At 42.2% G+C, this 24,165-nt stretch overlaps 2 protein-coding genes across 4 annotated transcripts in view; one reads left to right on the forward strand and one right to left on the reverse strand.

The window, feature by feature from the left end:
• Positions 1–11,509, reverse strand: part of SLC31A1 (solute carrier family 31 member 1) — a 36,448-nt gene extending 24,939 nt beyond the window's left edge. The window contains exons 1-2 of one of the 3 annotated variants that reach the window (XM_073876522.1): positions 11,371–11,507; positions 10,436–10,477 (exon numbers count right to left, since the gene is read on the reverse strand). The gene's annotated coding sequence lies outside the window, so the exon portion shown is untranslated. Of the gene's footprint in view, positions 1–122; positions 245–10,435; positions 10,478–11,370 lie in introns of those variants that run through there. The other 2 variants (XM_025888462.2, XM_073876523.1) reach the window with 2 other exon arrangements.
• Positions 11,510–11,693: 184 nt separating this feature from the next.
• Positions 11,694–24,165, forward strand: part of FKBP15 (FKBP prolyl isomerase family member 15) — a 57,139-nt gene continuing 44,667 nt past the window's right edge. Inside the window, exons 1-2 of the mRNA XM_025888148.2 lie at positions 11,694–11,870; positions 22,773–22,888. Of these exons, the coding sequence (XP_025743933.2) occupies positions 11,818–11,870; positions 22,773–22,888 (169 nt within the window). The 5' untranslated portion in view covers positions 11,694–11,817. The remainder of the gene's footprint in view (positions 11,871–22,772; positions 22,889–24,165) is intronic.

Below are 24,165 nucleotides of genomic sequence, written 5' to 3' on the forward strand. Positions count from 1 at the left end.
TTACAAGTTGTCTAAATAACAGGCAGAAAGAAGCCTAGTGAAGCATCTACCTTAAGCTACCCAAAAGTAATCTTCCTTGGGAGCCTGGCATTAAAGTTTATATTTGAAAAGATGGGACCTACCAGATTAAGCTGCACGTTGAGGCCCTGTCATCCTCTTATCTGTGTAACTTGAGGAGTTATAGTGCACAAGGGAGCCGGGCGATCTCCTATCCCACAGAGTGTCTAAGTGCTTAAAGCATGGCCCATAGACAAGGTTCTTTATTCTAAAATTAGAAAAGTCAACACTAATCCAATGGTCTCTTCTAAATGTACAACTTTATTTATAAGCCAGAGTTTGTATTCATCTAGTTTTCCCTTTTCCCTTTATGATTTCATATACATGAGATTTGCGGGAATAAAAAGATACATGTTTATTTTGAGCTGAATATTCCTGGGTTATTCCTACTGAGTGAGTATGTCTAACTCCACAGCTACCACTAGCATGTAGCTAAGTAAGTGAGGTCCAAATTTTTAACTGCAGCACAAAGAATGGCAGTGGGAGCCAAAAGGAATGTGAGTGTACACTTACTTACACACACACACACACACACCCACACACACACACCCTTCTTGAAGGCAGTTTACTTGGCCTTTTGTCCCTTCCTGCATTGTATTAGGTGTGCAGAGGAGTGGGTTGGAAGGTGTTCACGCTATTCCGGGAAAAGGAAAGATATGGCACCTTGAGAGGGTAGCCAAATAGAGGCCAGATCACTCTGACTTCTACCCAATCTCAATTCAACGAGTATTTATTAAATACCCTCTACCCCAGGGGCTAGAGGAAATTTAGAGATGAAGAAGATAGAGGCTCTGATTGAAAGCTATCTACAGAACAAATTTCACGAATGGCTTAAGGCACCTAGAGAGAGAATGATGGAGGTGAGAAATGGAAGGAAGGAAGGTTAGTAGGTCTGGTCAAGAGGTACGAGGGGATGACAGAATTCTGATCTGCTTTGTGGTCCCTAGCTCCTCAGAAAGACATCTGATTGTTGTGGCACCACTCATTTCACAAAACCATCACATTCCACCATCGTCAAAAACCTGGGAAGCCAGTGAAAGACACACACAAATAGACATCTAAGTTATGCTCTTTTTCTTGATTTTTCCACTTTTATTTCCTACATGGATGGACTGAATCCTCTATGTGATAAGTACTGGTAAAAGTAGTTAGGAGCCAGTCCCACTTTGTCCTGAATTTATAACATTCACCTTACAAATTAACTCCTGAGTAGTAGCACACTGAACAGCACTAGAAACATCTACAGGACAGTGACGTAGTAGGTGACTTAACAGCACTAGAAACATCTACAGGATAGTGACGTAGTAGGTGACTTGTCAAATCTGCAATTCAATAGCATTTTGGTGAGGTTGCCTATACTTGGCCCTTACTTAAGATGTAGTTTCCGAATAACAAGAGATAAAAATGAAGATGTTTCAGGGGTGCCTGGGGGGCTCAGTAGGTTAAGTGTCTTACTCTTGATTTTGGCTCAGGTTTTGATCTCAGGGTCATGGGGTCGAGCCCTATGACAGGCTCCGCACTCGGCAGGGCGTCTCCTTGAGATTCTCTCTCCTTCTCCCTCTGCCCCTCCCACACACTCTCATTCTCTCAAATAAATTTTAAAGATTAAGATGTTTCAAGAAAATGATACCTTCTCATCTCTTGCTGTTCATTCACAATTAAAATCTCATAGAATACCAGAACTAGAAGAGTGTTTAATTATCCGTCTGATGTACATACCCTTTGAGCCAGTAATTCCACCTCTAAATACAGCTGACCGTTAAACAACACAGGGGTTGGGGAACCGAGCTCCAAGCGGTCAAAAATCTGTGTAGAACTTTTGACTCCCTAAAACTTAACTACTGTTAAGCCGACTGTTGACCAGAAACCTTGCTGATGACATAGTCGATTAACGTGCTTTGTATCTTATATGTATTATATGCTATATCCTTACAATAAAGTAAGCTAGAGGGACACCTGGGTGGCTCAGTCGGTTAAGCATCCACCTTCGGCTCAGGGCATGATCTCAGGGTCCTGGGATCGAGTCCTGCATTGGGCTCCCTGCTCAGTGGGGAGCCTGCTTCTCCCTCTGACTCTCTCCCTGCTGGTACTTGTGCTCGCTCACTCTCTCAAAAATAAATAAATAAACTCTTAAAAAAAAAGTAAGCTAGAGAAAATAAAATGTTATTAAGATCATAAAGAAGAGAAAATACATTTACAGTGCTGTACTGTAAAAAATCCGCCTATAAGTGGACTCACACAGTTCAAACCCATGTTGTTCAAAGATCAGATATATCTATCCTTAAGATACATTGACATATGTCAAATGTTATATGAACAAAGTTATTTGTCACAGGACTGTCTGTGATAGCAAAATATTGAAAATACAACATAAATATTCACTGATTGGGCATGGATTAAATAAATTATATTTCCATAAAATGGAATACTTTGCAACCATAAATAAGAATGAGGAAACTCTTTACATACTTATATAGAATGATCTCCAAGTTCTGAGATGAAAAAAAGCAGGTGTACTGTGTGCTAGCATTTGTAAAAAAAAATTCAATAGGGTCAAAAGTATATACATATTATTTATAAACACCTATACTATCTCTAGGGGTCAGGGCATAAGAAAGAGGTAACACTGTGATCCCTAGGAGGGGAACTGGTCAGATGTGGGTGGGAGCAGAAGGAACATTTTTCACTAAATATCCTTTTGTATCTTTTTTGAATTGTGAACCATGTGAATATATTTCTTACTTTAAAAAATTACGTTATCAAATACAACTCCCCTATTTTACAGGTGAAGAAACTGAGGCCCACGTTATTAAACAATGGCATTAACATACTCTTTAGTCAACTGAACCCATAACATCTACTTTTCATATAAGGCTTCTGTAACAGTAGTCTAACCACTTACCCCAAACCTCCCATTTCTCCAGATGGTTTGCTGGGAAGCAGCTAAGCAGGAGGGATTTCTGAGCTTTACATATCCTGTTTTAGTGACAAATAACACAGAAGTTCCTGTTTCTCTTGCCCACTCTCACCTTTCTGTACAAAGAAGATCAAGTATACAACTACATTCTTCACAAAGGCCTTTAGCAAAGCTTTTATTTGCCTAGTTTGAATAGGACAACTCAAATTTGATATGTCAAGCAAACAAACTGAAAAGGTCTTTTAGTTATGCAATGATAGAAGGGCCTAAGTCCAATGGGGGAGTGGATCTCCCAGCTACTATACTCCATTTCTCCCATACCTTTGTTGTTGGCTAAGCCATATCCTGAAATCCAGCAATCACAAGATACACTCTTTTGTACCCTCTTACTGGATCCTTTTGTAGTCTTGATACATTTCCAACATGCTAACCACGAGTGCTTTAGTGTGATTTTTGTAGATTTCAGTGTTTTGTAGACAGTGTGAGAAAAGTAGAAAAAAACACTGGACTAGACATGAGAGGCCCTGAGCTATAGACACAAGTGCCATATATTAGCCACATGACATTAAGCAAATCACTTAAACCAACAAGTACTAGTTTCTTTACTGCAAAATGGATATAAAAATACCTACACTCTGTCAATATCATAGGGTTGTAAGGATCAAATATGTCAAAATACTTTCTAATTCTAAGGTACAGTAAGGATGAAATATAATTAGTGATGGTTTGCTTACTCATTAGATGACACAATTAATCTCTGAAAGGAGATGTCCAAGTCACACATAGGGCTCACTTTCATGTCACTTAAAGTATACAGCCTCTTACAGTTTGATTTAAAGAAAACAAGCTAATCAGATTAAGCATACCTCAGCAAAGCATTGCTTTAACTGCCTTCTTGTTATAATCAAAGGCAGACAAAGGTTCCCCTTGCTTAAAATTTCCTTTCTTTTTTAAAGTAGGCTCCACGCCAATGTAGGGTTTGAACTCACGACCCTGAGATCAAGAGTTGCATGCTCTACCAACTGAGCCAGCCAGGTGTCCCTAAATTCTCCTTTAGTTACATTATACAGGATTTTAATCATCTAGATCATAATGTTATTCGTTTGCCTGTGAATGCTGGGAATTATTTTGGTGTGAGGCAGAAACTAGAAAACATTTTAACTGCTATTTTACTCCTCCCTCCCCCCTTTTAAAAAAAGATTTATTTATTTATTTGAGAGAGTGTGCACACGCAGGTGGAGGGGCAGAGGAAGAGGGAGAGAGAGAGAATCTCAAGTAGACTCCCTACCCAGCTTGGGCACAACATGGGGCTCGATCTCATAACCCTGAGATCATGACCTCAGCCAAAATCAAGAGTCTGATGCTTAAGTGACTGAGCCACCCAGGCGCCCCGCCTCCCTCCCTTTAATTAACAAAGGATGATTTAATGAAAATGCACTGAAAGAATGTACACAAAAATGAGAAAAGTTGTTTAATACCTCAGATTGAGGTTGCACAGTGTGTGGAAAAGTCTGGGCTAGGAATCAGAAGCCCTGGATTCTAGATCGGGCTTGTGGGACTTACTATCTTTGTGACCCTGAGGAACTCACTCTCTTCATTCATTCACCCAAATGTACTGTGTACCTATGGAATGATGGAACTGTGATGAACCCCTACGCTCAAGAAGCCCAGTCTGGAGAAGGGATACATACAAATAATGAAAAACAGTATAAGATGTACTAAGATATAGATCATGCACAGGGTTGTGTGGGAGCTGATAAAAAGTCATCTGAAAAGGTAGGGGGGAAAAGGTAGGAGAGAGAAATGGGGGCCTGTGGTACATAGTTAGCAGCATGCCTTTGCCTTTGATTTTGAAAACCAAAAGACTAAGTTCTAGGTGCTCTAAACTGCTTCAAAATTGTGTCAACACTCAGCACAGTCTCATTAACACCTCTACTACTTATTTAGAGAAAGACTCAACCTGGCTGAAAAGGTCCTCTAACATTTCACTGGTTGCTAGATTTGCTCTCTATAATGTATAGATTCCCTCCAAATCATTTCTCCTTGTAATAGGTTTCCATCTCATTACCCTATACTGCATAATGTTCTCAACGTACAAAAGAGGGTTGTATACAAAAGCCTAGGGCCTTTGTGTAAAGGAAAAGGTAGGGTGGACCCTTCTCAACCCTTTCCTTTTCCGCAGAGCTTTGCGTTCCTAAGGATGGGCCCCTCCTCTGCTTGGGGATATTACCGAAATCTGAAATGCTATCACTCAAAGCATGGAACTTCAAAAGCATTTCCTTCCCAGTCCCTACTGTAAGCTTTCTTTTGGCATAAAAGGTTCATTTTAATGTATTAAGTATCAGACTCCTGATGACTTCTCATAGCAAACTACAGAAAACTTTTTGATTTTCTAAAAGGCTATATTATGTTAAAAGCTGCATGTGGGAGTACCCGCATCAACAACCTGCCCTGTCTTCTCCCATCCTTCCCCCCAGTCATTCCTGGCTTGCCAACTTTTTTTTTTTTTTAAAGTGGGCTCAAGGAGCCCACCACAGGGCTCGAACTCATGACCCTGAGATCAAGATCTGCGCTGCTTTACCAGCTGAGCCACCCAGATGCCCCCTGGCTTGCCAACTTTAAACGGCAGAGTTATCTGGGGGACGCCTGGTGACTGACTTATCTGACATCTTCCACTAGTTAAAGTCGTCGTGTCATTGTAAACACTTGCTTTTCCAGTGATAATAATGCCATCTCTTCTTTTGTAGCACTTCTGGTGAGGAAGGCACAAAGAGGAATCCACAGCAGAGCCAAGCTGGAAGTAGGAGGGGTAAAGACTCAAAAGTTCAGAGACTCCACAGAGTATGGCATAAATTGTTTTATTCCCATTCAGCCTAGAACCTTTTTTTCTCAATTCAAAATTGAGATTATAATCCAAAGAAAAACTGGATTGAAGTTTTTAAGGGCTAATACCTGTTTCACAAGTAGTGTTTACCATGCCTTATCTCATTCAATCCTCACAACAACTCCCCATTCTAAGGACTACTAGGAAAATGAAGTGAAGGTGCGCCTGGCTGGCTCAGTCAGTGGAGAATGTGACTCTTGGTCTTGGGGTTGTGAGTTGGAGCCCCACGCTGGGTGTGAAGATTACTTAAACATAAAACTAAAAAAAAGAAAGAAAAGAAAAGAAAAGAAAAGAAAAGAAAAGAAAAGAAAGAAAGAAAGAAAGAAAGAAAGAAAGAAGAAAGAAAGAAAGAAAGAAAGAAAGAAAGAAAGAAAGAAAGAAAGAAAAGAAAGAAAGAAAGAGAAAGAAAGAAAGAAAGATGAAGCAGATACTTACATGGAAAGCTTTTACTTTTTTGTCATATACTCCTAAACCACTTGAATTTTTTCATATCAATCATGTCCTTTAGAATAAATAATCCCATTTCCTACATGGCTAAGTACAAACTTATGCCCTTGGCCTTCAAGGTGTTAGACAAATAAGGCTCTGGTCTCCTTTTCAATTTTAATCCACTACTTCCCTATGTGTTCTGTTGTCTTATACTCTGAGCAAACGATCCCACAGAATTCTCTTACCTGACTTAAATGATAACATACTAACTAGGCTAGTCTCTAATATTATGGGATCAACACTTTTTTCTCTCCCTCAGGGAAGCTGTGTCCTTAATCAAGTGTCAGGTAGGTTTATTCATAAATCAACTTATGCCAGTGCTTATTAATGGAAGAGTATAATTTAATAAAGTATTATATAAAGCAATTAAGCATAAGTGACAAGAGGAAAACAGCAGCAGCTAATATTGAGTACTTGCTACTTGCCAGATGCTGTTCTGAGTGCTTTACATGAACTGACTCCTATAATCTTCACAAGAACCCTAGAAACTAGGTACTATCACTGTCCCTATTTTCCAAAGGAGAAAACTGAGCAACGTGCCCAAGACCTGTATAACTAATAATGGCAAAACAATTTGGCTCAGAGCTTAAGAATTTAGCTACTATACTATCATGGACTGTCTGGTAGTTGTTTCCATGAAAACCAAGTTGAAAGCTTTGGAAAGACTAGATAAAAATGAGTCACACAGATACATACAACTACTCAACTCTACCTTGTACATCAGAGTAGTAGCCATAAATAATATGTCAACAAATGAGCATGGCTGTGTTCCAATAAAACTATTTACAGAAACAGGCAGAAGGCTAGGACAAGGCTTGGCCCTCATGCTGTAGTTTATAGATTCCTGGGGTCCACAGCCCAAGAAAAGGGCTTATTTTAAAGAATGGCAAAAAGATGTTTATACTTTAGGTTAAGATCAAATGGTTAAGGTCTGTGTGTAACTAATATCTGTAGGACTCTCTGTTTTAACTTATTTTTTTTAGGGCGCCTGGGTGGCTCAGTTGGTTGGGCGACTGCCTTCAGCTCAGGTCATGGTCCTGGAGTCCCGGGATCGAGTCCTGCATCGGGCTCCCCGCTCAGCGGGGAGTCTGCTTCTCCCTTGGACCCTCTGCCCTCTCGTGGTCTCTCTACCTCATTCTCTCTCTCTCAAATTAAAAAAAAAAAACTTTATTTTTTTAGTTGGCCAACTGTTGGCCCTAATTGCATCAAATAAGAGGGTAACTCTCGTCTTATAAGAAATTTGTGCCATCTCGCCTGTCTTGGTGCCTTTGCCAAAGCCACGCCCTCAACCTGGAGAACAGTACCTCCTCATTTCCATCTGGAATCCCACTCTTCCTCAAAGCCTATTATCTAACCACACATACTCTTTCAAACTAGATATAATCTCTTCTTCCTTTGAAAACCTACAATAATTAATTTCTACTTATGGGACTGACTTTGCTGTGTCTTCTAGTATAATTATTCGTATACTTCAACTAGCCCTACTGCTCAAATATAAGCACTTCGAGGACAAGAACAATGACTTGCTCATTTTCCTATTCCAGGCAACACCCAGCAGTGCCTTACACATAGGTTTTCAGTTATTTCGTGAATTGTGTTCTGACATTCTTCTGTTTTCAGTGACTGAACAGAAAGAACACTATACCAGCTCCCCCAAACCTATATTCAATTCATATTGCTATCACCACACCTATCATCTCACCTGGTTATGACTTTAAACTTTAATTATAGTTTAATATTTACAATGCATTCACTAGTACAGATTAGTATGGGTATACCTGTATATAAAAATTATCATCTCTACAGCAAAATGGCTGATAATTCTTTTTAAAGATTATTTGACAGAGAGAGAGAGAGAGCACGTGCATGCACAAGCGGGGGGAGTGGCAGGCAGAGGGGAGGGAGAAGCAAACTCCCTGGGAGCAGAGGCCCGATGGGGGCTCGATCCCAGGACCCTGAGATCATGACCTTAGCTGAAGGCAGATGATTAACCGACTGAGCCACCCAGTGCCCCCAAAATTGCTGATAATTTGAAAGGAATTGTTAAAATTGCCACTTACTGGTTAATCTTGGGTAATCTTTATATTTATTTAAATATAAAATAATTTATAAATACATTTAAAAACTGTGTATTTAAGCAAAACAAACAAAAATGCTTAACTCAAACTTGAGATCAGGACTGTGCTTTCCTTATCTCTGTTATTCCCAGCAGTACTTAATAGATACCTGGGTCTAAACCACTCCTTTCACAAAGTGTTTAGGAAGCCTGGCCTAAGCTCAGAGCGAGTTACAAGGGCTGGGATGGTAATTCAGATTTCCTGATTCCTGGTCCAATATTCTAATTCAGGAAGACAGTGCCTTTTTACTTATTTGTTTAAAAATTTTTTTCCATTTTTAAAAATTTATTTATGTATGTATTTATTTATTTACTTTTTAGACAGAAAGAGAGAGAGAGAGAGCACGAGTGGAGGGAGGGGCAGAGGCAGAGGCGGAGGGAGGGAATCTCAAGCAGACTTCCCCCTGAGCATGGAGCCTGAGATCATGACCTGTGCTGAAATCAAGAGTCAGATGCTTAACCAACTGAGCCACCCAGGCACCCCGACAGTGGCTTTTTATCTTTTTTTTTTTTTTTTAAGATTTTGTTTATTTATTTGATAGAGAAGAGACACAGCGAGAGAGGGAACACAAGCAGGGGGAGGGAGTAGGAGAAGGAGAAGCCGGCTTCCCACTGAGCAGGGAGCCCGATCGATCCCAGGAGCCTGTGATCATGACCTGAGCGGAATGCAGACACTTAACGACTGAGCCACCCAGGTGCCCCAGACAGTGGTTTTTTAGATGTACCTAATCCTGCAGTTCAAATCCTGCACGACTGAGGAAGCCTCACCACTGTCTTTCCCTTTCTCATACTGCCGATCAGAACTAGCAGCTGTGTTCCCACAGTGGTGACCTGGGCATGCATATTTGTGGTGTCCCAATTGCCAAAAATGCTGATCCAGATTTTACGTGCCTGCCTATCTAAAAAGGCTACTTAAATACACTAGATGAAAACATCCCCAACTCAAGAATTCAGGATAAGCACTCAAATGATCTTTTAGCATTTTTAAAAAGGTACTATTCAGATGTTTCAGTGCTGGAATGACGATGACCAGTATTGGGGAAAGGGGTTAGAAAAAGTGATGTCACTTAGGCAGTTCATTCTCTCTCTCCCTGAGAGATAGCCAAGTTCACATTCTAAGTTCATATTCATATTCTACCGCAAAGGATTCCAGTTCTAGTGCTTAGATTCCAGTTGCATGACTGTTTTCACACTGTCAGCCTTCACTGCTTTAACCATCTTGATCTGTAAAATGGACACAGGAAGCAGACAACCACCCTCTCAGTTTAACAGAGAAATACTTTACTAACAAAAATCAGAGTTACATGTACTATTTCCAGCTATTCTATTCCCCTCTTCCGCTTCCCCTAGAGCTTTATTTATTTATTTTTAAAGATTTTATTTATTTATTTGACAGAGACAGAGAGAGTGAGAGCAGGAACACAAGCAGGGGGAGTGGGAGAGGGAGAAGCGGGCTTCCTGCTGGACTCCACATGACCCAGAGCTGAAGGCAGACGCTTAACGACTGAGCCACCCAGGCGCCCTCCCCTAGAGCTTTAAACAATAGTAAAATCATCTTCAACTAACAAAAGAGACGAAGCAACCCTGATATTTCACAGCTACTACAGCATTTTTATCTTTCTGGAAGGCAAGAGCCACTGCAAGGCTCTCTGAGTCACACGTGAAAAAAATCCCAAGAGCATAAATTAAGTAATGGGAATAAGGATGAATTCCATTACTCAGTCTAACAAAGAATAAAAATCCATTATGGTCAAGAAGGCATAGTGCTCTGTGACACAGGTGACATCAAGATGAATAAAACTGTCCCTGTCCTTGAGGAGCTTACAATTTAGTACAAGCACACAAACTATAATAACAAGCAGAACAAGGGAAGTACCAAGTTCTTTAGGAGGTGAATTACTACCAACCACTTCACTTCAATTTCGTGTTAACAGACTAAAACATCCAGGTAAGGGACACATGTTGTACTAACCTGATCAAGAGAAGCCCCGAGTGAAACAACTCCAGTTGAGATCTATGGAAACGGATGCTACAGTGAAACATTATTTGCTTATCCACACCTTGGCTAAACCAAGCTTACCCAGAGATTGTTTCAAGAATTATACCAGGTTAACCAAAGAAATACTTATATAAGATACAGAGAAGGTGGAAACTGGAGACAGAGAAGTCCCCAACAACTGATGTTGACTTAGGTCTGTGGCAAGAAGACTATGCAAAACCCAGACCAAGATTGGGACTGGGGATTTTCCCTTCTAAAGTTTTCTCTTTCCCATCACTCACCCCCAGAATATCCCAGCTCTTCTGCACCTCACCTGCATAGGGAGGGGAATTCTCTCCAGATTTATGCCACAGTCTAGCAATAACCACTATGGAAGGACACACAGTGTTTAAGAGTTGATAAGGTTCTTGTTCACCTATCAGCTTCCTAAGTCCTGAATCAAGAGACTAGGGATCCAGCTCCAGTCTGCCCTTTACTCTGTGTGACTTCGGACTAGTCATCCAAGTGCTATATTACTTCGTTTCCCTATTGCAAATTCTGGGATTATGAGGAGACTGGGATTGAATTGGATGACCTCTGAGGTCTAAAAGCTTCTTGACCAGCCGGCACAGAGAAACACTGGACAAAGAGCCCGTTGAATAAATAGCGAGGTCGGACACAGGGGACAAGCGAGAGGGACGACAGGCCCGTTTTAAAGACGGGGAAAGTGAGGCATCGAACACCCAGCCCCAAGGTCACTCTAGCTATGTCACTGTAGGGGCCCGGCCGAAAGCTCAGTTCTCCAGACTGCCAGTCCGGGGCCCTTTCTCCTTTCGCAGAGCGGAGAAGAGTGGCGTGGAGGGTCCTTGTCCCGGGGGAGAAAGGACTGTGCCCATGCCAGGGGTGTGGGAGGGGCGGTGGGTGCTTACCTTCCAGATCGAGTCTCGCTACCGGCACCTCCCTCTTAGAACCTTAACCCGTCACCACCCCACGACTCTTCGGAAGCCCCCTCCACTTCTGCCGGGCTCGACGTGTCCACGACCGCCACCGAGGCCGCGGATTCCCGCCCCTGCCCCGCCCCTGCCCCGCCCCTCGGCTCGCCGGCCAATCCTTGCGCAGGATTTCGGAGCTCCCTCGGATTTCACTGCCTCTGCAGGCTGGAGAAGCCTTACGTCACGGGCGCGCGTGCCCGCCAGGTCCTGCCATTTGCCTTTCCCCCCACCTTCTCCGGAGTCTAGACCCCTCCCAGCCGAGCCACCTTGCGAGAGTTCGTCCTGCCGGAAAGCAGCACGCCGCCGCGGCATTTCACGACCTCGGCGGTGAAAGGCCCGAAAACACTCTTGTTTTTCCCCTGCGGCTGGGCGAAAGGCACCGCGATGTTCGGTGCGGGAGACGAAGACGACACCGACTTCCTTTCGCCTAGCGGCGGGTGAGTGACTGAGAAGCGTGGGACAGAGGGCGTAACTGAGAGAACTGGGCAAATGGTTGGAGGGGTCGCTCTCATGTTAGACTTCTTTCCAACTTCCGGGTCCGGACCCCTGCCACATTCCGGTGCTCTACAGGTTTCAGAGTCCGGGCAGAGCTCGAAACTGTGCCGTGTCTGTCCACCTCGATTCTGGACCTGGCATGTCCCCTGTCACTCAGCCTGGCCCTGGGCTTCGCCTTTTGCCTTGTGGGTCAGTTTCTCCTTCTGTGAAATGGAGATGATTACTGATGAGAACGTCTGCCTCCAGAGTTTTTATAGGAGTCAGCTGGGGCTGATACGAGACTTTCTCTTCCCTGTGGACAAAGCAGTGACACTTCAGAATTGGCCCTTGTGGGTCGCTCCCGCATCTTTCAAGGCCCAGCCCGGATGTCACCCTTTGGTGCTTTCCCTCCTCCCGCAGACCCAGGCAGAATGCATTGCTTTCTCTTCCTTATTCCCACAGCTAGGCTGATTACCTCTATCCTTGCAACACCGAACCTACTGGATTATGAACCCTGACAGAACAGGGACTTGCTTTTGCTGTTCATCTGTGTCTAGCGCTCAGCACAGTATGTCGTGTGTGCTCCGGAAGTGCCTGTTGAATGAATGATAGCTGTGAAATTGCACTTTAAAGCTCAAGGCCAATGTAAGAGACTGCCGTCACTATCCCTTGCCCCCAGTCATTATATATACTAGCCTGGGGTGCAAGACTTCAGGAATCAGGGTTTTGTCTCTTCCCATAATCAGTTTCGCCTTTTCCCTCATGTTGTGTCGGTAGACAGCTTGACTCCTTTGACAGCTTAACTCCTTTGAAAGTGAGCTACCAGTCCCGATCCTTACAGAGGCCTTTCTTTGAACATATGTTTAACAAATCTAAGAATGTACAGAGGAGTGATGAATACACCAACATACATTCCTCATCTTACTGCTGAGAGGTTACAAAAATTATTAAGCTGCTGTCCCTGCTCTCAAGTTGCTTCTGTTGGAGAGTTCAGTACAAGAATGACCATAAAATGACATCAGCTCTCTTTTGATCTTGAATAGGATCTTTTGATTTACACTGTGACTGGCTGTATATTACCTACCCTTAAGTCCTTTTTTTCACCCTTACCACTCTGTTCCACCCCTGCTCTCACTTTAGATGGTCTATATCCACTGAGTTCCGCTTTGGGTTCTTTATGTTGCTCAGTTATTTTGGAGTTAAGCTATGCTTTGGTTCCTTTTTCCCCTATTCCACCCAAAACATTCACTAAAATTTCCACATAGTCCAGCCTGTTGCTGTTGACTGTGTAGTCACCTTTTTGATTTAGGCTTAACTCACCTATTTAAAAAAAAAAAATCTGATGAGCTAGCAAATAGATTCAGGTGAAAAATAAAGAGATGAACCCAATTTAAAATGAGCAAAAGTGGGGCGCCTGGGTAGCTCAGTTGGGTAAGCATCTGCCTTCGGCTCAGGTCATGATCCCAGGGTCCTGGAATCGAGCCCCACATCGGGCTCCCGGCTCAGAGGGAAGCCTGCTTCTCCCTCTGCCACTCCCCGTGCTTGTGTTCCCTCTCTTGCTGTCTCTCTCTCTCTCTCTCTCTGTCAAATAAATAAATAAAATCTTAAAAAAAAATAGAATAAAATGCGCAAAAGATTTGAATAAATACTTCTCCAAAGAAGGTGTACAAGTTGCCAGTAAGTACATAAGAAGATGCTCAACATCATTAGTTATTAGGGAAATGCAAATCAAAGCCGAAGAGATACCACTTCACACCCACTAGAATGGCTATTATCAAAAAGACAATAATGTGCTGGTAAAGATGTAGAGAAATTGGAACCAAATACAGGCAGAACTCACTGTATGGTAGTGAGTTGCTGCAAATGTGGCCATGCAAGATGAAACTGTACAAAGCAAGCTTAATAATTAATGGGAAAGATTACAGTTGTTTCATGGTCTTTAAAAATTTTGGTTGAAACAAACTGTACCTTGAGAATTAGTATTTTATTTCTGTTTTTTTTTTAAGATTTTTTTTTTTATTTATGGGGCGCCTGGGTGGCTCAGTCGTTAAGCATCTGCCTTCAGCTCAGGTCGTGATCCCAGGGTCTTGGGGTCGAGCCCCGCATTGGGCTCCCTGCTCAGCGGGAAGCCTGCTTCTCCCTCTCACTCCCCCTGCTTGTGTTCCCTCTCTCGCACTCTCTCTCTCTGTGTCAAATAAATAAATAAAATTAAAAAAATTTTTTTTAATTTATTTATCAGAGAGATCACAAACAGGGGGAGCGGCAGGCAGAGGGAGAAGCAGACTCCCCACTGAGCAAGGAGCTGATGTGGGTGGGACTCCATCCCAGGACGCTGGGATCATGACCAGAGCCAAAGGCAGATGCTTAACCGACTCAGCCACTCAGGTGTCCCTTATTTCTGTTTTTAAAAACTTGTCAAGAGGGGTGCTTGGGTGGCTCAGTCAGCTAAGCACCTGCCTTCAGCTCTGGTCATGATCTCTGGGTCCTGGGATTGACCCCTTTGTTAAGCTTCCTGCTCAGCGGGGGTCTGCTTCTCCCTCTCCCTCTGCCCCTTCCCCTGGCTCATGTGGCTTGTGCACAGGAAGTCTCTTTCTAATTATAAAAATAAGATCTTAAAAAAAACTTATCAAGAAAAAAAGTCAAGTGTGCTTGCCTTCCCTTTGTACATCTTATGTGGATTGAATATTTCTTCTATACCTTGGCAAATTGTCATATTTCTAAGTTTGGATCAGCTTCTGACATTTTATCATTTGAGTTTTCAATGTTGTAAAGTGCCTCCAAGAGTTCCTTTAATGTGAAGTTTTTTGCTATGTCATTTCTTCTGGGACATTCGTCATAACTACTTATTTATATTGATGTTTTCCCTCATTAAGTTCTGACTGCATATCTAGAGTCAAACAGCAGTGACGTTAATTGACAGTTTACCATTTCTTCTATAACTTCATTTATACTGTGACCCAAATTTCACTTCCAGCATTATCACATTAGTTTCTGTGCTGCGCTTTTATCTTTGTTGGCCAATTCTGTCTTTTGAATATCTGTTTTTCTAAAATGTCACATGGGTTTATCATTGGGAGACAAGACAGCACAAACACACGCTTTACTCTCTGTCTCTGGACTGAAAAACAGGTGTGCAATGTCCAATCACCAACAGACTGAAAGAAGTGACAGTTGCTCACTGATCATGTCCTTTATCTGTTATGTACTGATTTGTGGACTGAAGAGCTAGCTGCAAAGTTTGCACTTTATACATTTACTCACAGTTAATAAACCATTATAATTGAAATTTGAACTGTGTTGTTGAGGGACTAGTGTTTAATTAAAACGTTACCTGAAGATGTTGCGTATAGGAACTGTGCAAGCTGAGGGCTTCTTGTAGTAGAGCGGCAACTTTCATAAAACAGAACTACAGGATACGAAAGGGCAAATAAACATTTATAAAGAAGACTTTAACAAACATCTCCCAAACCTAGAATAAACTGGATAAAAAATTAGTAAGGATATGTTTTTTAAAAGGGGAAAAAGCTTTTTGATTTAATATTTTTTCATACCAGTCTGTTTTGTGTATGGCTGTGCCTTTTGGAACTTTATAAGAGATACTTTAACAAATTTTTTTTTTAAAGATTTTATTTATTTGGCAGAGACACAGTGAGAGAGGGAACACAAGCAGGGGGAGTGGGAGAGGGAGAAGCAGGCTTCCTGCAAAGCAGGGAGCCTGGTATGGGGCTCGATCCCAGGACCCTGGGATCACGACCTGACCCGAATGCAGACACCCGACTGAGCCACCCAGGTGCCCCAACAATTTTTTTTTTAAGATTTTATTTGAGAGAGAGAGAGATAGAGCATGAGCGGGGAGAGGGGTAGAGGGAGACAGACAAGCAGACTCCCCACTGAGTGGGGAGCCCACAGGGTTAAGGTTAAGGACTCCATCCCAGGACTCTTGAGATCATGACCAGAGCTGAAGTCAGACGCTTAACCGACCGAGCCACCCAGGTGCCCCTATAAGAGATAACTTTATTTTATTTTTTAAGATTTTATTTATTTGACAGGGAAAGAGAGAGCACAAGCAGGGGGAGCAGCAGGCAGAGGGAGAGGGAGAAGCAGGCTCCCCGCTGAGCAGAGAGCCCAATGCGGGACTCGATCCCGGGACCCTGAGATCATGACCTGAGCCGAAGGCAGACACTTAACCAACTGAGCTGCCCAGGTGCCCCTATAAGAGATATTTTAAATTCACATTCTTCCCTGAGTGAAAATATTTGGGAGAAGTCTGTAAATGAATGTCAAAACTCCCAACTTTTATGCAACAAGCAGTCTGCTACTGACTAAAGATGACAGGGTAGATAACGCCAGTCATGTGTTCTTTTCCAGATTCTTGGCCTGAGATAGTTCTTGGTGGCTCAGCTATGCTGCCTTTCTGAGCAGGCCCATCAAAGACATGAAACATTTTAGTTCTAGGTGTTTAACTGTGCTCCTAGGGCGCCTGGGTGGCTCAGTTGGTTAAGCGTCTGCCTTTGGCTCAGGTCATGATCCCAGGGTCCTGGGATCGAGTTCCATATCGGGCTCCTTGCTTTGCAGGGAGTCTGCTTCTCCCTTTGTCCCTCTCCCCAATCGTTCTCTCTCAAATAAATATTTTTTTTTAAACTGTGCTCCTAAACATAGACGGTAGCTAATTGAATGATAAAAGGCTTAGTAGACAAAGTTGTACAGATCACTTATTTTTGTTCCCAGTAATAACTAGAGAACCCAAATCAAATTTAAGATTGAGAATATTGAAAGTTTTACCAACGGTCTCTGATTCAGCTATTCCTTCTTTGTTTTTTCCTGAGGAAGTAGAACATATGACAGTAAGTATTACAGCTGCTTTCCACTTCCTCTTATAACTGTAATTTGCTGTAAATATACTTGCTTATTAATTTTCAAGTATTTTGACTTGATTTCACTTAGGCTATTCAAGCCTGGTAGAAGTGGGAGTAGTGCCTGGGATGGCTGTTGAGATGATTGATAACCTGTGTTCCAAGTTTCCAGGCCTTTTCAAATCCATGTTTAACCTAGAAGTAGTAATCAGAAGGCTTGCTTCTTTTTTTTTTTTTTGGTCTTAGCTCTTTTCCTCTTAGCTCTTTTCCTGCCATCATGACTTTGAAGTGAAGAAATATTTGAATGTCTGCTAAGTGTATGGTACTTCGTTTCAGCTGATAGCATTTTATAGTTGTAGTTCAGTTTGTGCATTGATTGATCATGCTTTCTCCCTTATAGGGGTATCTGAGTTCAAGTGACATTTCAAGGTAATAGGATATGTGCACATGTATATAAAACATATATTCTGTGCCAGGTCCCATACTAAATAATAAATATACATTATCATATTTACTTTTCCCCACTAGTAGGTAATTTTTACTATTATACACATTTTGCCATGGGAAATTAAGAGTCAGAGAGGTAAGTTGCTCAGGATCACACAGCTAAAAAGTGAAAGAGTCTGGATTTGAAGTAAGGCAAGCGGATTTCCCGTAGGTTGCCATGTGCCCATTATTATTATTGTAGAAGTAGATGTTTGATGCCATAGTTTATAAAAGAAATACTTTAACAGCAAAAAGAATCCCTGTTTTTTAAAATACAGTAATACAGTGTAACTGCTATGTGTTACCGTTTTGTTTTTTTTTAAAGATTTTATTTATTTATTTGATAGAGCACACAAGCAGTGGGAGCAGCAGGCTGAGGGAGAAGCAAACTCTCCACTGAGCAGGGAGCCTGATGCGGGGCTCGATCCCAGGATCCTGGGATCATGACCTAAGGCGAAGGCAGATGCTCAATGACCAAGCCACCCAAGTGCCCCTGTTTTGTTGTTGTTTTTTTAAGATTATTTATTTATTTATTTGACAGAGAGCATAAGCAAGGGGAGCGGCAGGCAGAGGGAGAGGGAGAAGCAGGCCTCCCACCGAATGGGGAGCCTGACGCAGGGCTTGATCCCAGGACCCTGGGATCATGACCTGAGCTGAAGGCAGATGCCTGACTGAGCCACCCAGGTGCACCTGTGTTACCGTTTTTGATGAGAAGAGAAAAGGCGTATAAAGCTAAGGTTAGGTAAAGACTTTGGCAACTAAATGCATTGGCTAACATTTATTTTTAAAATGAATTACTGCCGGGGTGCCTTGGTGGCTCAGTCATTAAGCGTCTGGCTTCAGCTCAGGTCATGATCCCAGGGTCCTGGGATCAAGCCCCACATCGGGTTCCCTGCTCTGCGGGAAGCCTGCTTCTCCCTCTCCCACTCCCCCTGCTTGTGTTCCCTCTCTCTCTGTGTCTCTCTCTGTCAAATAAATAAAATCTTTAAAAAAAATTAAATGAATTAATGCCATAATGACTTTTCCTGTGAATTATAGAGACTTGAGTCCAGAGTTAGCAAGCCCATTCTTGCTAACATAGAGAAATGTGTACATTTGAGAAGTGGAAAAGATAATAATTTACAAGAAACTTATGCCCCTAAGTCTATATAGAGTTCATTTAAAAATATTAATAGAAAATAGAATGGAGGGCACCTGGGTGGCTCAGTTGGTTAAGCATCTGCCTTGGGCTCAGGTACCGAGTCCCACATAGGACTCCCTGTTCAGTGGGAACCTGCTTCTCTCTCTCCCTCCACCCCTCCCCCTGCTCAGGCATGCTCCCGCTCTCTCTCAAAAATAAATAAATAAAATCTAAAAAAAAAAAAAAATAGAATGGGTCTGAAAGATAATTGGGTTGACCTGGCTTTTGGATTGATTTTGTAGTCATCAGCTGGCTGGCCTTTAGAGCATCTATGGAAACATAGTTTACATATGACACTTTTATCTTTCCCTTGAAAAGAACGTAGCAGCAAAATGAAAACAGCAAATCCAATACCCATATCCGTACTGAAGCTAACAAGAACATTCTTTTCTTATCAATTATCTGTGCATAAACTATTATCTTTTTTTTTTTTTAAGATTTTACTTATTTATTTGACAGAGAGAGAGACAGCGGGGGAGGGAACACAAGCAGGGGGAGTGGGAAAGGGAGAAGCAGGCTTACCGCTGAGCAGAGAGCCCGATGTGGGGCTCAATCCCAGGACCCTGGGATCATGACCCGAGCCGAAGGCAGACCCTTAACCAACTGAGCCACCCAGGCACCCCTAAACTATTATATCTTAACTAGGTTCTAAGTTTTGTAAATTTTTCACTGTATTAAAGGCATTGCCCAACTCTCCCAGAATCTTATTCTTTTTTCTTTTTTTAATATTTTATTTATTTATCTGAGAGAGAGAGAGATCATGAGTAGGGGGGAAGGGTAGAGGGAGAAGCAGACTCCCCGCTGAGCAGGGAACCCGATGCAGAACTTGATCCCAGCACCCTGGGATTGCAACCTGAGCCGAAGGCAGACGCTTAACCGACTGAGCCACCCAGGCGCCCCCAGAATCTTGTTCTTTTAGGGAATCTTCCCAGATTGCCTCGGTTAAAGGAGAAATCTTGGTTTCCTCTTAATTGTATTATCATTTGTTTATGTCTATTTAGGTCAGCACTGATCTCTACACTTTTAATCTCACTTAACCTCTTAGTCCTTTAGAGGAGGCATTGTTGACCCAATATACAGGAAACTTAAAGGAAATTTACAGTACACTACCTTGAGAAAACAGGGTAATAGTTTCAAATCATGTTAAATTTATTTTGCAAAATGTTAGTATGTATCATACATTAAAATTGTTGGGGGAAAAGGCCCCCAAAAGTTGTGAAGTTTCAATATATTTTTTTAAGGTTTTTGTTTTGTTTTGTTTTGTTTTTTTAAGTAATCTCTGTGCCCAGCGTGGGGCTTGAACTCACAACCCCGAGATCAAGAGTTGCAGTGCTTTACTGACTGAACCGTACAGGCACCCCTCAATATTTACGTTACCTAATCCAAAGATGGCTTTGGAGAAGAGGAGCTCAGAGCTAGACTAGACTTTGAGTTCATTTATTGAGCCTATTATATACCAGACCCTAGGCAAAATAGAGTCAAGTGGTAATTATAATAGTCAATTATCATGTTACATAATAACTGATTGAATAACTTTTATTAATCTATATGGAGTATAATTCCATACAACAGCTACTTGTTATATATCTTATATTACAGTTTGCAATTATTTATTATGTAATGCTTAATACCCTTGTTAGAGTATGTAAGCTCCTTGAAAATAGAACTCAGCTTTGCTCATCAATACATACTCAGCATTTAGCACAGCGTTGGATACATATTTCTTGAATGAACAAAGTGAACTCCAGTGGGAGCCCCTAAGAAGATCATCTAATCTAGACTTTGAGATTAAGGGCAACTTCCAGGGGAGAGAGAGAACAAGAAGAATGTTTCAGGCAGAGTGAACAGGATATCCAAAGGTTGGAGATTAGAAAGATCTTGTCTTACTTGAGAAACTAACAGTTCTGTGTAGCACACAGTTGGAGTTGAGAAATGGCCAGTTAGGAAGCTGGGGAAGTATGGAGAGGTGAGGTCTTGAAGGACTTTGTAAAGCTGTCTTGTGGAGTTTGGATTTTTATCTTGGTGATATTGAGGTATTATTGAGGGTTTTAAGGAGGAAAGAGACTTGATCAAGTTTGGTTTTTAGAAAGATCACTGTGGATGCAGTGTGGAGAATGAATAAGAAGCAGGCAAGACCAGGACAGGGAGATAAGTCAGGAGGTTGTCGGAATAATTCTAGTTAGATAGATATGATGGTGACCTGAACTAGGGCAGTGGCAGTGAGGATGAGGAGAAATGGATGGGTTCAAGAAGTATTGAGCAAGTAAAATCAAATGGACTCAGGGATTGGTCATGAGCACCAGAGGGAAAAAAAAGCCAACGATGTTGCCCAGATTGCAGTTTTGGTTGTGTATGTTTGCAGAAAAGAGTTAACACAGGAGATGTGACAACATCATCTTTAGAAAGTCCTGTTTACAAGGTTGGCACTTGGCTGGCATGTGGGAACTTGATTGGTAAACAGTTCCCCACACAGATACAAAGCTTTCCATAAATGAGATGTGGCTCAGTGTGCCTAAACTGTACAAACAGTAGGTTTCTATTGAACCTTACCTTCTTTCTGAGAGTGTAGAGTTTTGGTTTATGCTAGAGGGTTTCTGTGTGACCAGCCCCCAATAAAAAACCTGGGGCACTGAGTCTCTAATGAACTTCCTTGGGAGACCGTACTTCATATATGTTCTTCCAACTCTTTGCTGGAGGAATTAAATGTGTCCAGTGTCACTCCACTGGAAAAAGGACTCTTGGAAGCTTGCTTTTCATTTCCTCTGGACTTTGCCCCCCCATGTGCCTTTTCCCTTTGCTGATTTTGCTGTGTTATCTTTTTGTTGCATTACATCTTAGCCATGAGTACAACTATATGCTAAGTCCAGTGAGTCTTGGCAAATCACTGAACCTGGTGGTGGTCTTGGGGACCCTGATACAAAAAGTATTTTCACCAGGAGAAGAGAATACAAGAGTGAGAGCAGGTTTTACTGGGGCAGTGGGGATTGAAAGATACGAGTTCTAGTTTGTTATGTTGCATTTGTGTGGCTGGTGGGATATCTGTGTTTTCTGACACTCAGGAGCAAATTTTGGGTTGGGGATACAGATTTGAGCATTATCAGCATTTGGATAGCACTTGATACCAATGTAAATGAATTAGATTACCAAGAGTGTGAAATCTGGGGGCATGGGCATTTAAAAGGTTGGGCAAGGGGCATCTGGATGGCTCAGTTGGTTGAGTTTCAGCTCAGCTCATGATCTCAAGGGTCCTGAGAGCAAGCCCCATGCTCAGCAGGGAGTCTGCTTAAAGATTCTCACCCCCTCCTTTCCTCCATCCCTCTCTCTCTCTCTCTCTCTCTCTCTCTCTCAAATAAATAAATAAATAAGAAAATAAAATAAAAGGTTGGGCAAAGGAAGAAGAGGCCCAGGAGTTAAACAAGGAGCCAGAGACATGGGAAGGCAACAGGAGAGGGATCCCATTAGCATTTATTGATGTCTTACTTGGGCCAATCCCTTCTCCCACCCCTGCAAATATCCCCACAGAAGTCAAGGGAAGCGTTTGTTTGAAGAAGAACAAATTAGTTGACAGTGTAAAAAGGGCGGCATGAAGGCCAAATAAGATAAGGACTGATAAACTGTGTTTAGTAACAAAGAGGTTGCTGGTGAGCTTAACACGAGCAGTTTCATTGGAATGGTTGGGGCATAAGATTCATTGCAAGGGATGGGAGAGAATCATTCTGCCTGTTAGATGAAATGATAGGACCATGTTTGATGCAGTAAGTTTGAAGTACAGCTCTATTTCAGTGTAATAAATGAGTAAAAGGTAGGAAACTATGACTTGCAAGGCAAGAATTTACAGTTTGAAGAGACCAGAGAGCATCTGCTCAATTTACCAATCACCTCAATTTACATATGCAGAAACTGAGGTCCAAAATAAATGCCTTGACCAAAGTCCTGTGGACAGGCAAGGTCAGCTGATGGTGTTTAGATCAGAAATACAATCTTTTTTTTTTTTTAAGATTTTATTTATTTATTTGACAGAGAGAGAAAGAGCCCAAGCGGGGGTGGGGGGGGTGGCAGGCAGAGGGAGAAGCAGGCTCTCTGCTGAGCAAGGAGCCCCATGCAGGACTTGATCCCAGGACCCTGGGACCATGACCTTAGTCAAAGGCAAACGCTTAACCGACTGAGCCACCCAGGCGTCCCCAGAAATACAATCTTGATTTCAAAGACACTTAGCTGTCATTTCCGGTATGGTGGGATATGCAGTCAAGGAGGTATTTGTTCAAGGTTGGAGGTGGACAGCTTTTATAATGATTCCAGGCTTGAGATATGTCAAATGAAATGTCATTTTCATTTTCTACTAACAGTGCCAGATTGGCCTCTCTTTTTGGACTGGATCAGACATCTGCTGGCCATGGAAATGAATTCTTCCAGTACACAGCCCCAAAGCAGCCTAAGAAAGGCCCAGGAGCAGCCACAACAGGTAAGTGAAGAGGTTGGGAGTGGTCCCTAACAGGTTAGTTGGAAGGATAAGCAGCCTTCCAGAAGTGACATGCCAGGTTGTCCATCCTCAGTCAGTCTGGCCAAGTTCACTACCAGTGGTGCATTCCTCTCTAAGCTCTGATATTCTGAATTCCAGCACCTAGATAGTATGCCCTTTGTTGGAAGCTGCGGGAAGAAGGTCTTAGGCAAACTCTTTTGCCCCATGTGAACAGCACTCTCTAAAACTGCCTGAGGCACTGTCCAGTGTTTTGGCGAGAAGAAAGAGCTGCTTTTCAATTCTTTTACCTGGATAGGTTAGATGTATGCTGACAGTGACTTTTTCCCAATTGGACAGTGATGCTCAGTGCTGTATCCCCTGTACCTTTCATCATGATGGAGACACATTGAATGGACATTTGTTGAATGAAAGGAGAGAAAGGGGCAACTAATATTTCTAAAATGCCTGCTTTCGGTCTGGTTTCAGGTACTTGCATAAATTGCCTTATTTAGTTGTCTCAGCAGTGCTGTGAAATAGGGAAGACTACCACCAGTTAAGAGGCTCAGAGAGGTTCAGGGGCTTGATCAGGGTCATACAGCAGTAAGTGACATAGTTGAAATTTGAACCTGACTTGACTCACTCCAAAGCTTTTTCCTCTACACTTTGCTATCTTTCTGTAAGAACCTGAAGAGGAGTGGGGGACTGATAGAAATAGTCTGAGCAGAACAGGTGGTAAGGGACGTTAAATTGTTTGTTGAATGAAGATGAAAGTATCGAGTGCCTTTCACATGTTGGGCACAATGCTGGCACTGAGGGTTTGTTAGATTATTGAGAGTCGAAGAGTTGCAACAGATATCATATGGCTCATAAAACTAAAATATTTACTCTTTGGCCTTGTACAGAAAATGTTTGCTGTCCCCTGCTCTAAATCTTACCTGTCACTTTTGGCAGCTTTGCTATAAATTGCTGTTCCTGTTCTCCAAGCCATGACCAGGCCAGATTTCTAGTAGGCTCTGCCTTTACATTTCCTCTGGCACAGCTCTTCATCAGCAGTGTGTTTCTGACTCAGTTTAAAGTGGTTGAGTTAACGGATGTGGGTAAAAATAAACAACCTCAGTCCCCAGCCAATGAGGTAACTTGATTTTGTTTTAATTAGAAAACAAAAACTATGAGTTAATTATACTTTTAAAGGGGAATTATAGAGGCGTTTCAACTTAAAAATTACCTATACAGTCTTATGTAGGCATTTACAAAGAAAAAATAAAGTAGCAAGATAGGAG

Source organism: Callorhinus ursinus, unplaced genomic scaffold (genome assembly GCF_003265705.2).
Source record: "Callorhinus ursinus isolate GAN/ISIS: 27379988/994484 unplaced genomic scaffold, GSC_fseal_2.0 scaffold24, whole genome shotgun sequence".
In the NCBI taxonomy this organism is placed as follows: Eukaryota; Metazoa; Chordata; class Mammalia; order Carnivora; family Otariidae; genus Callorhinus; species Callorhinus ursinus.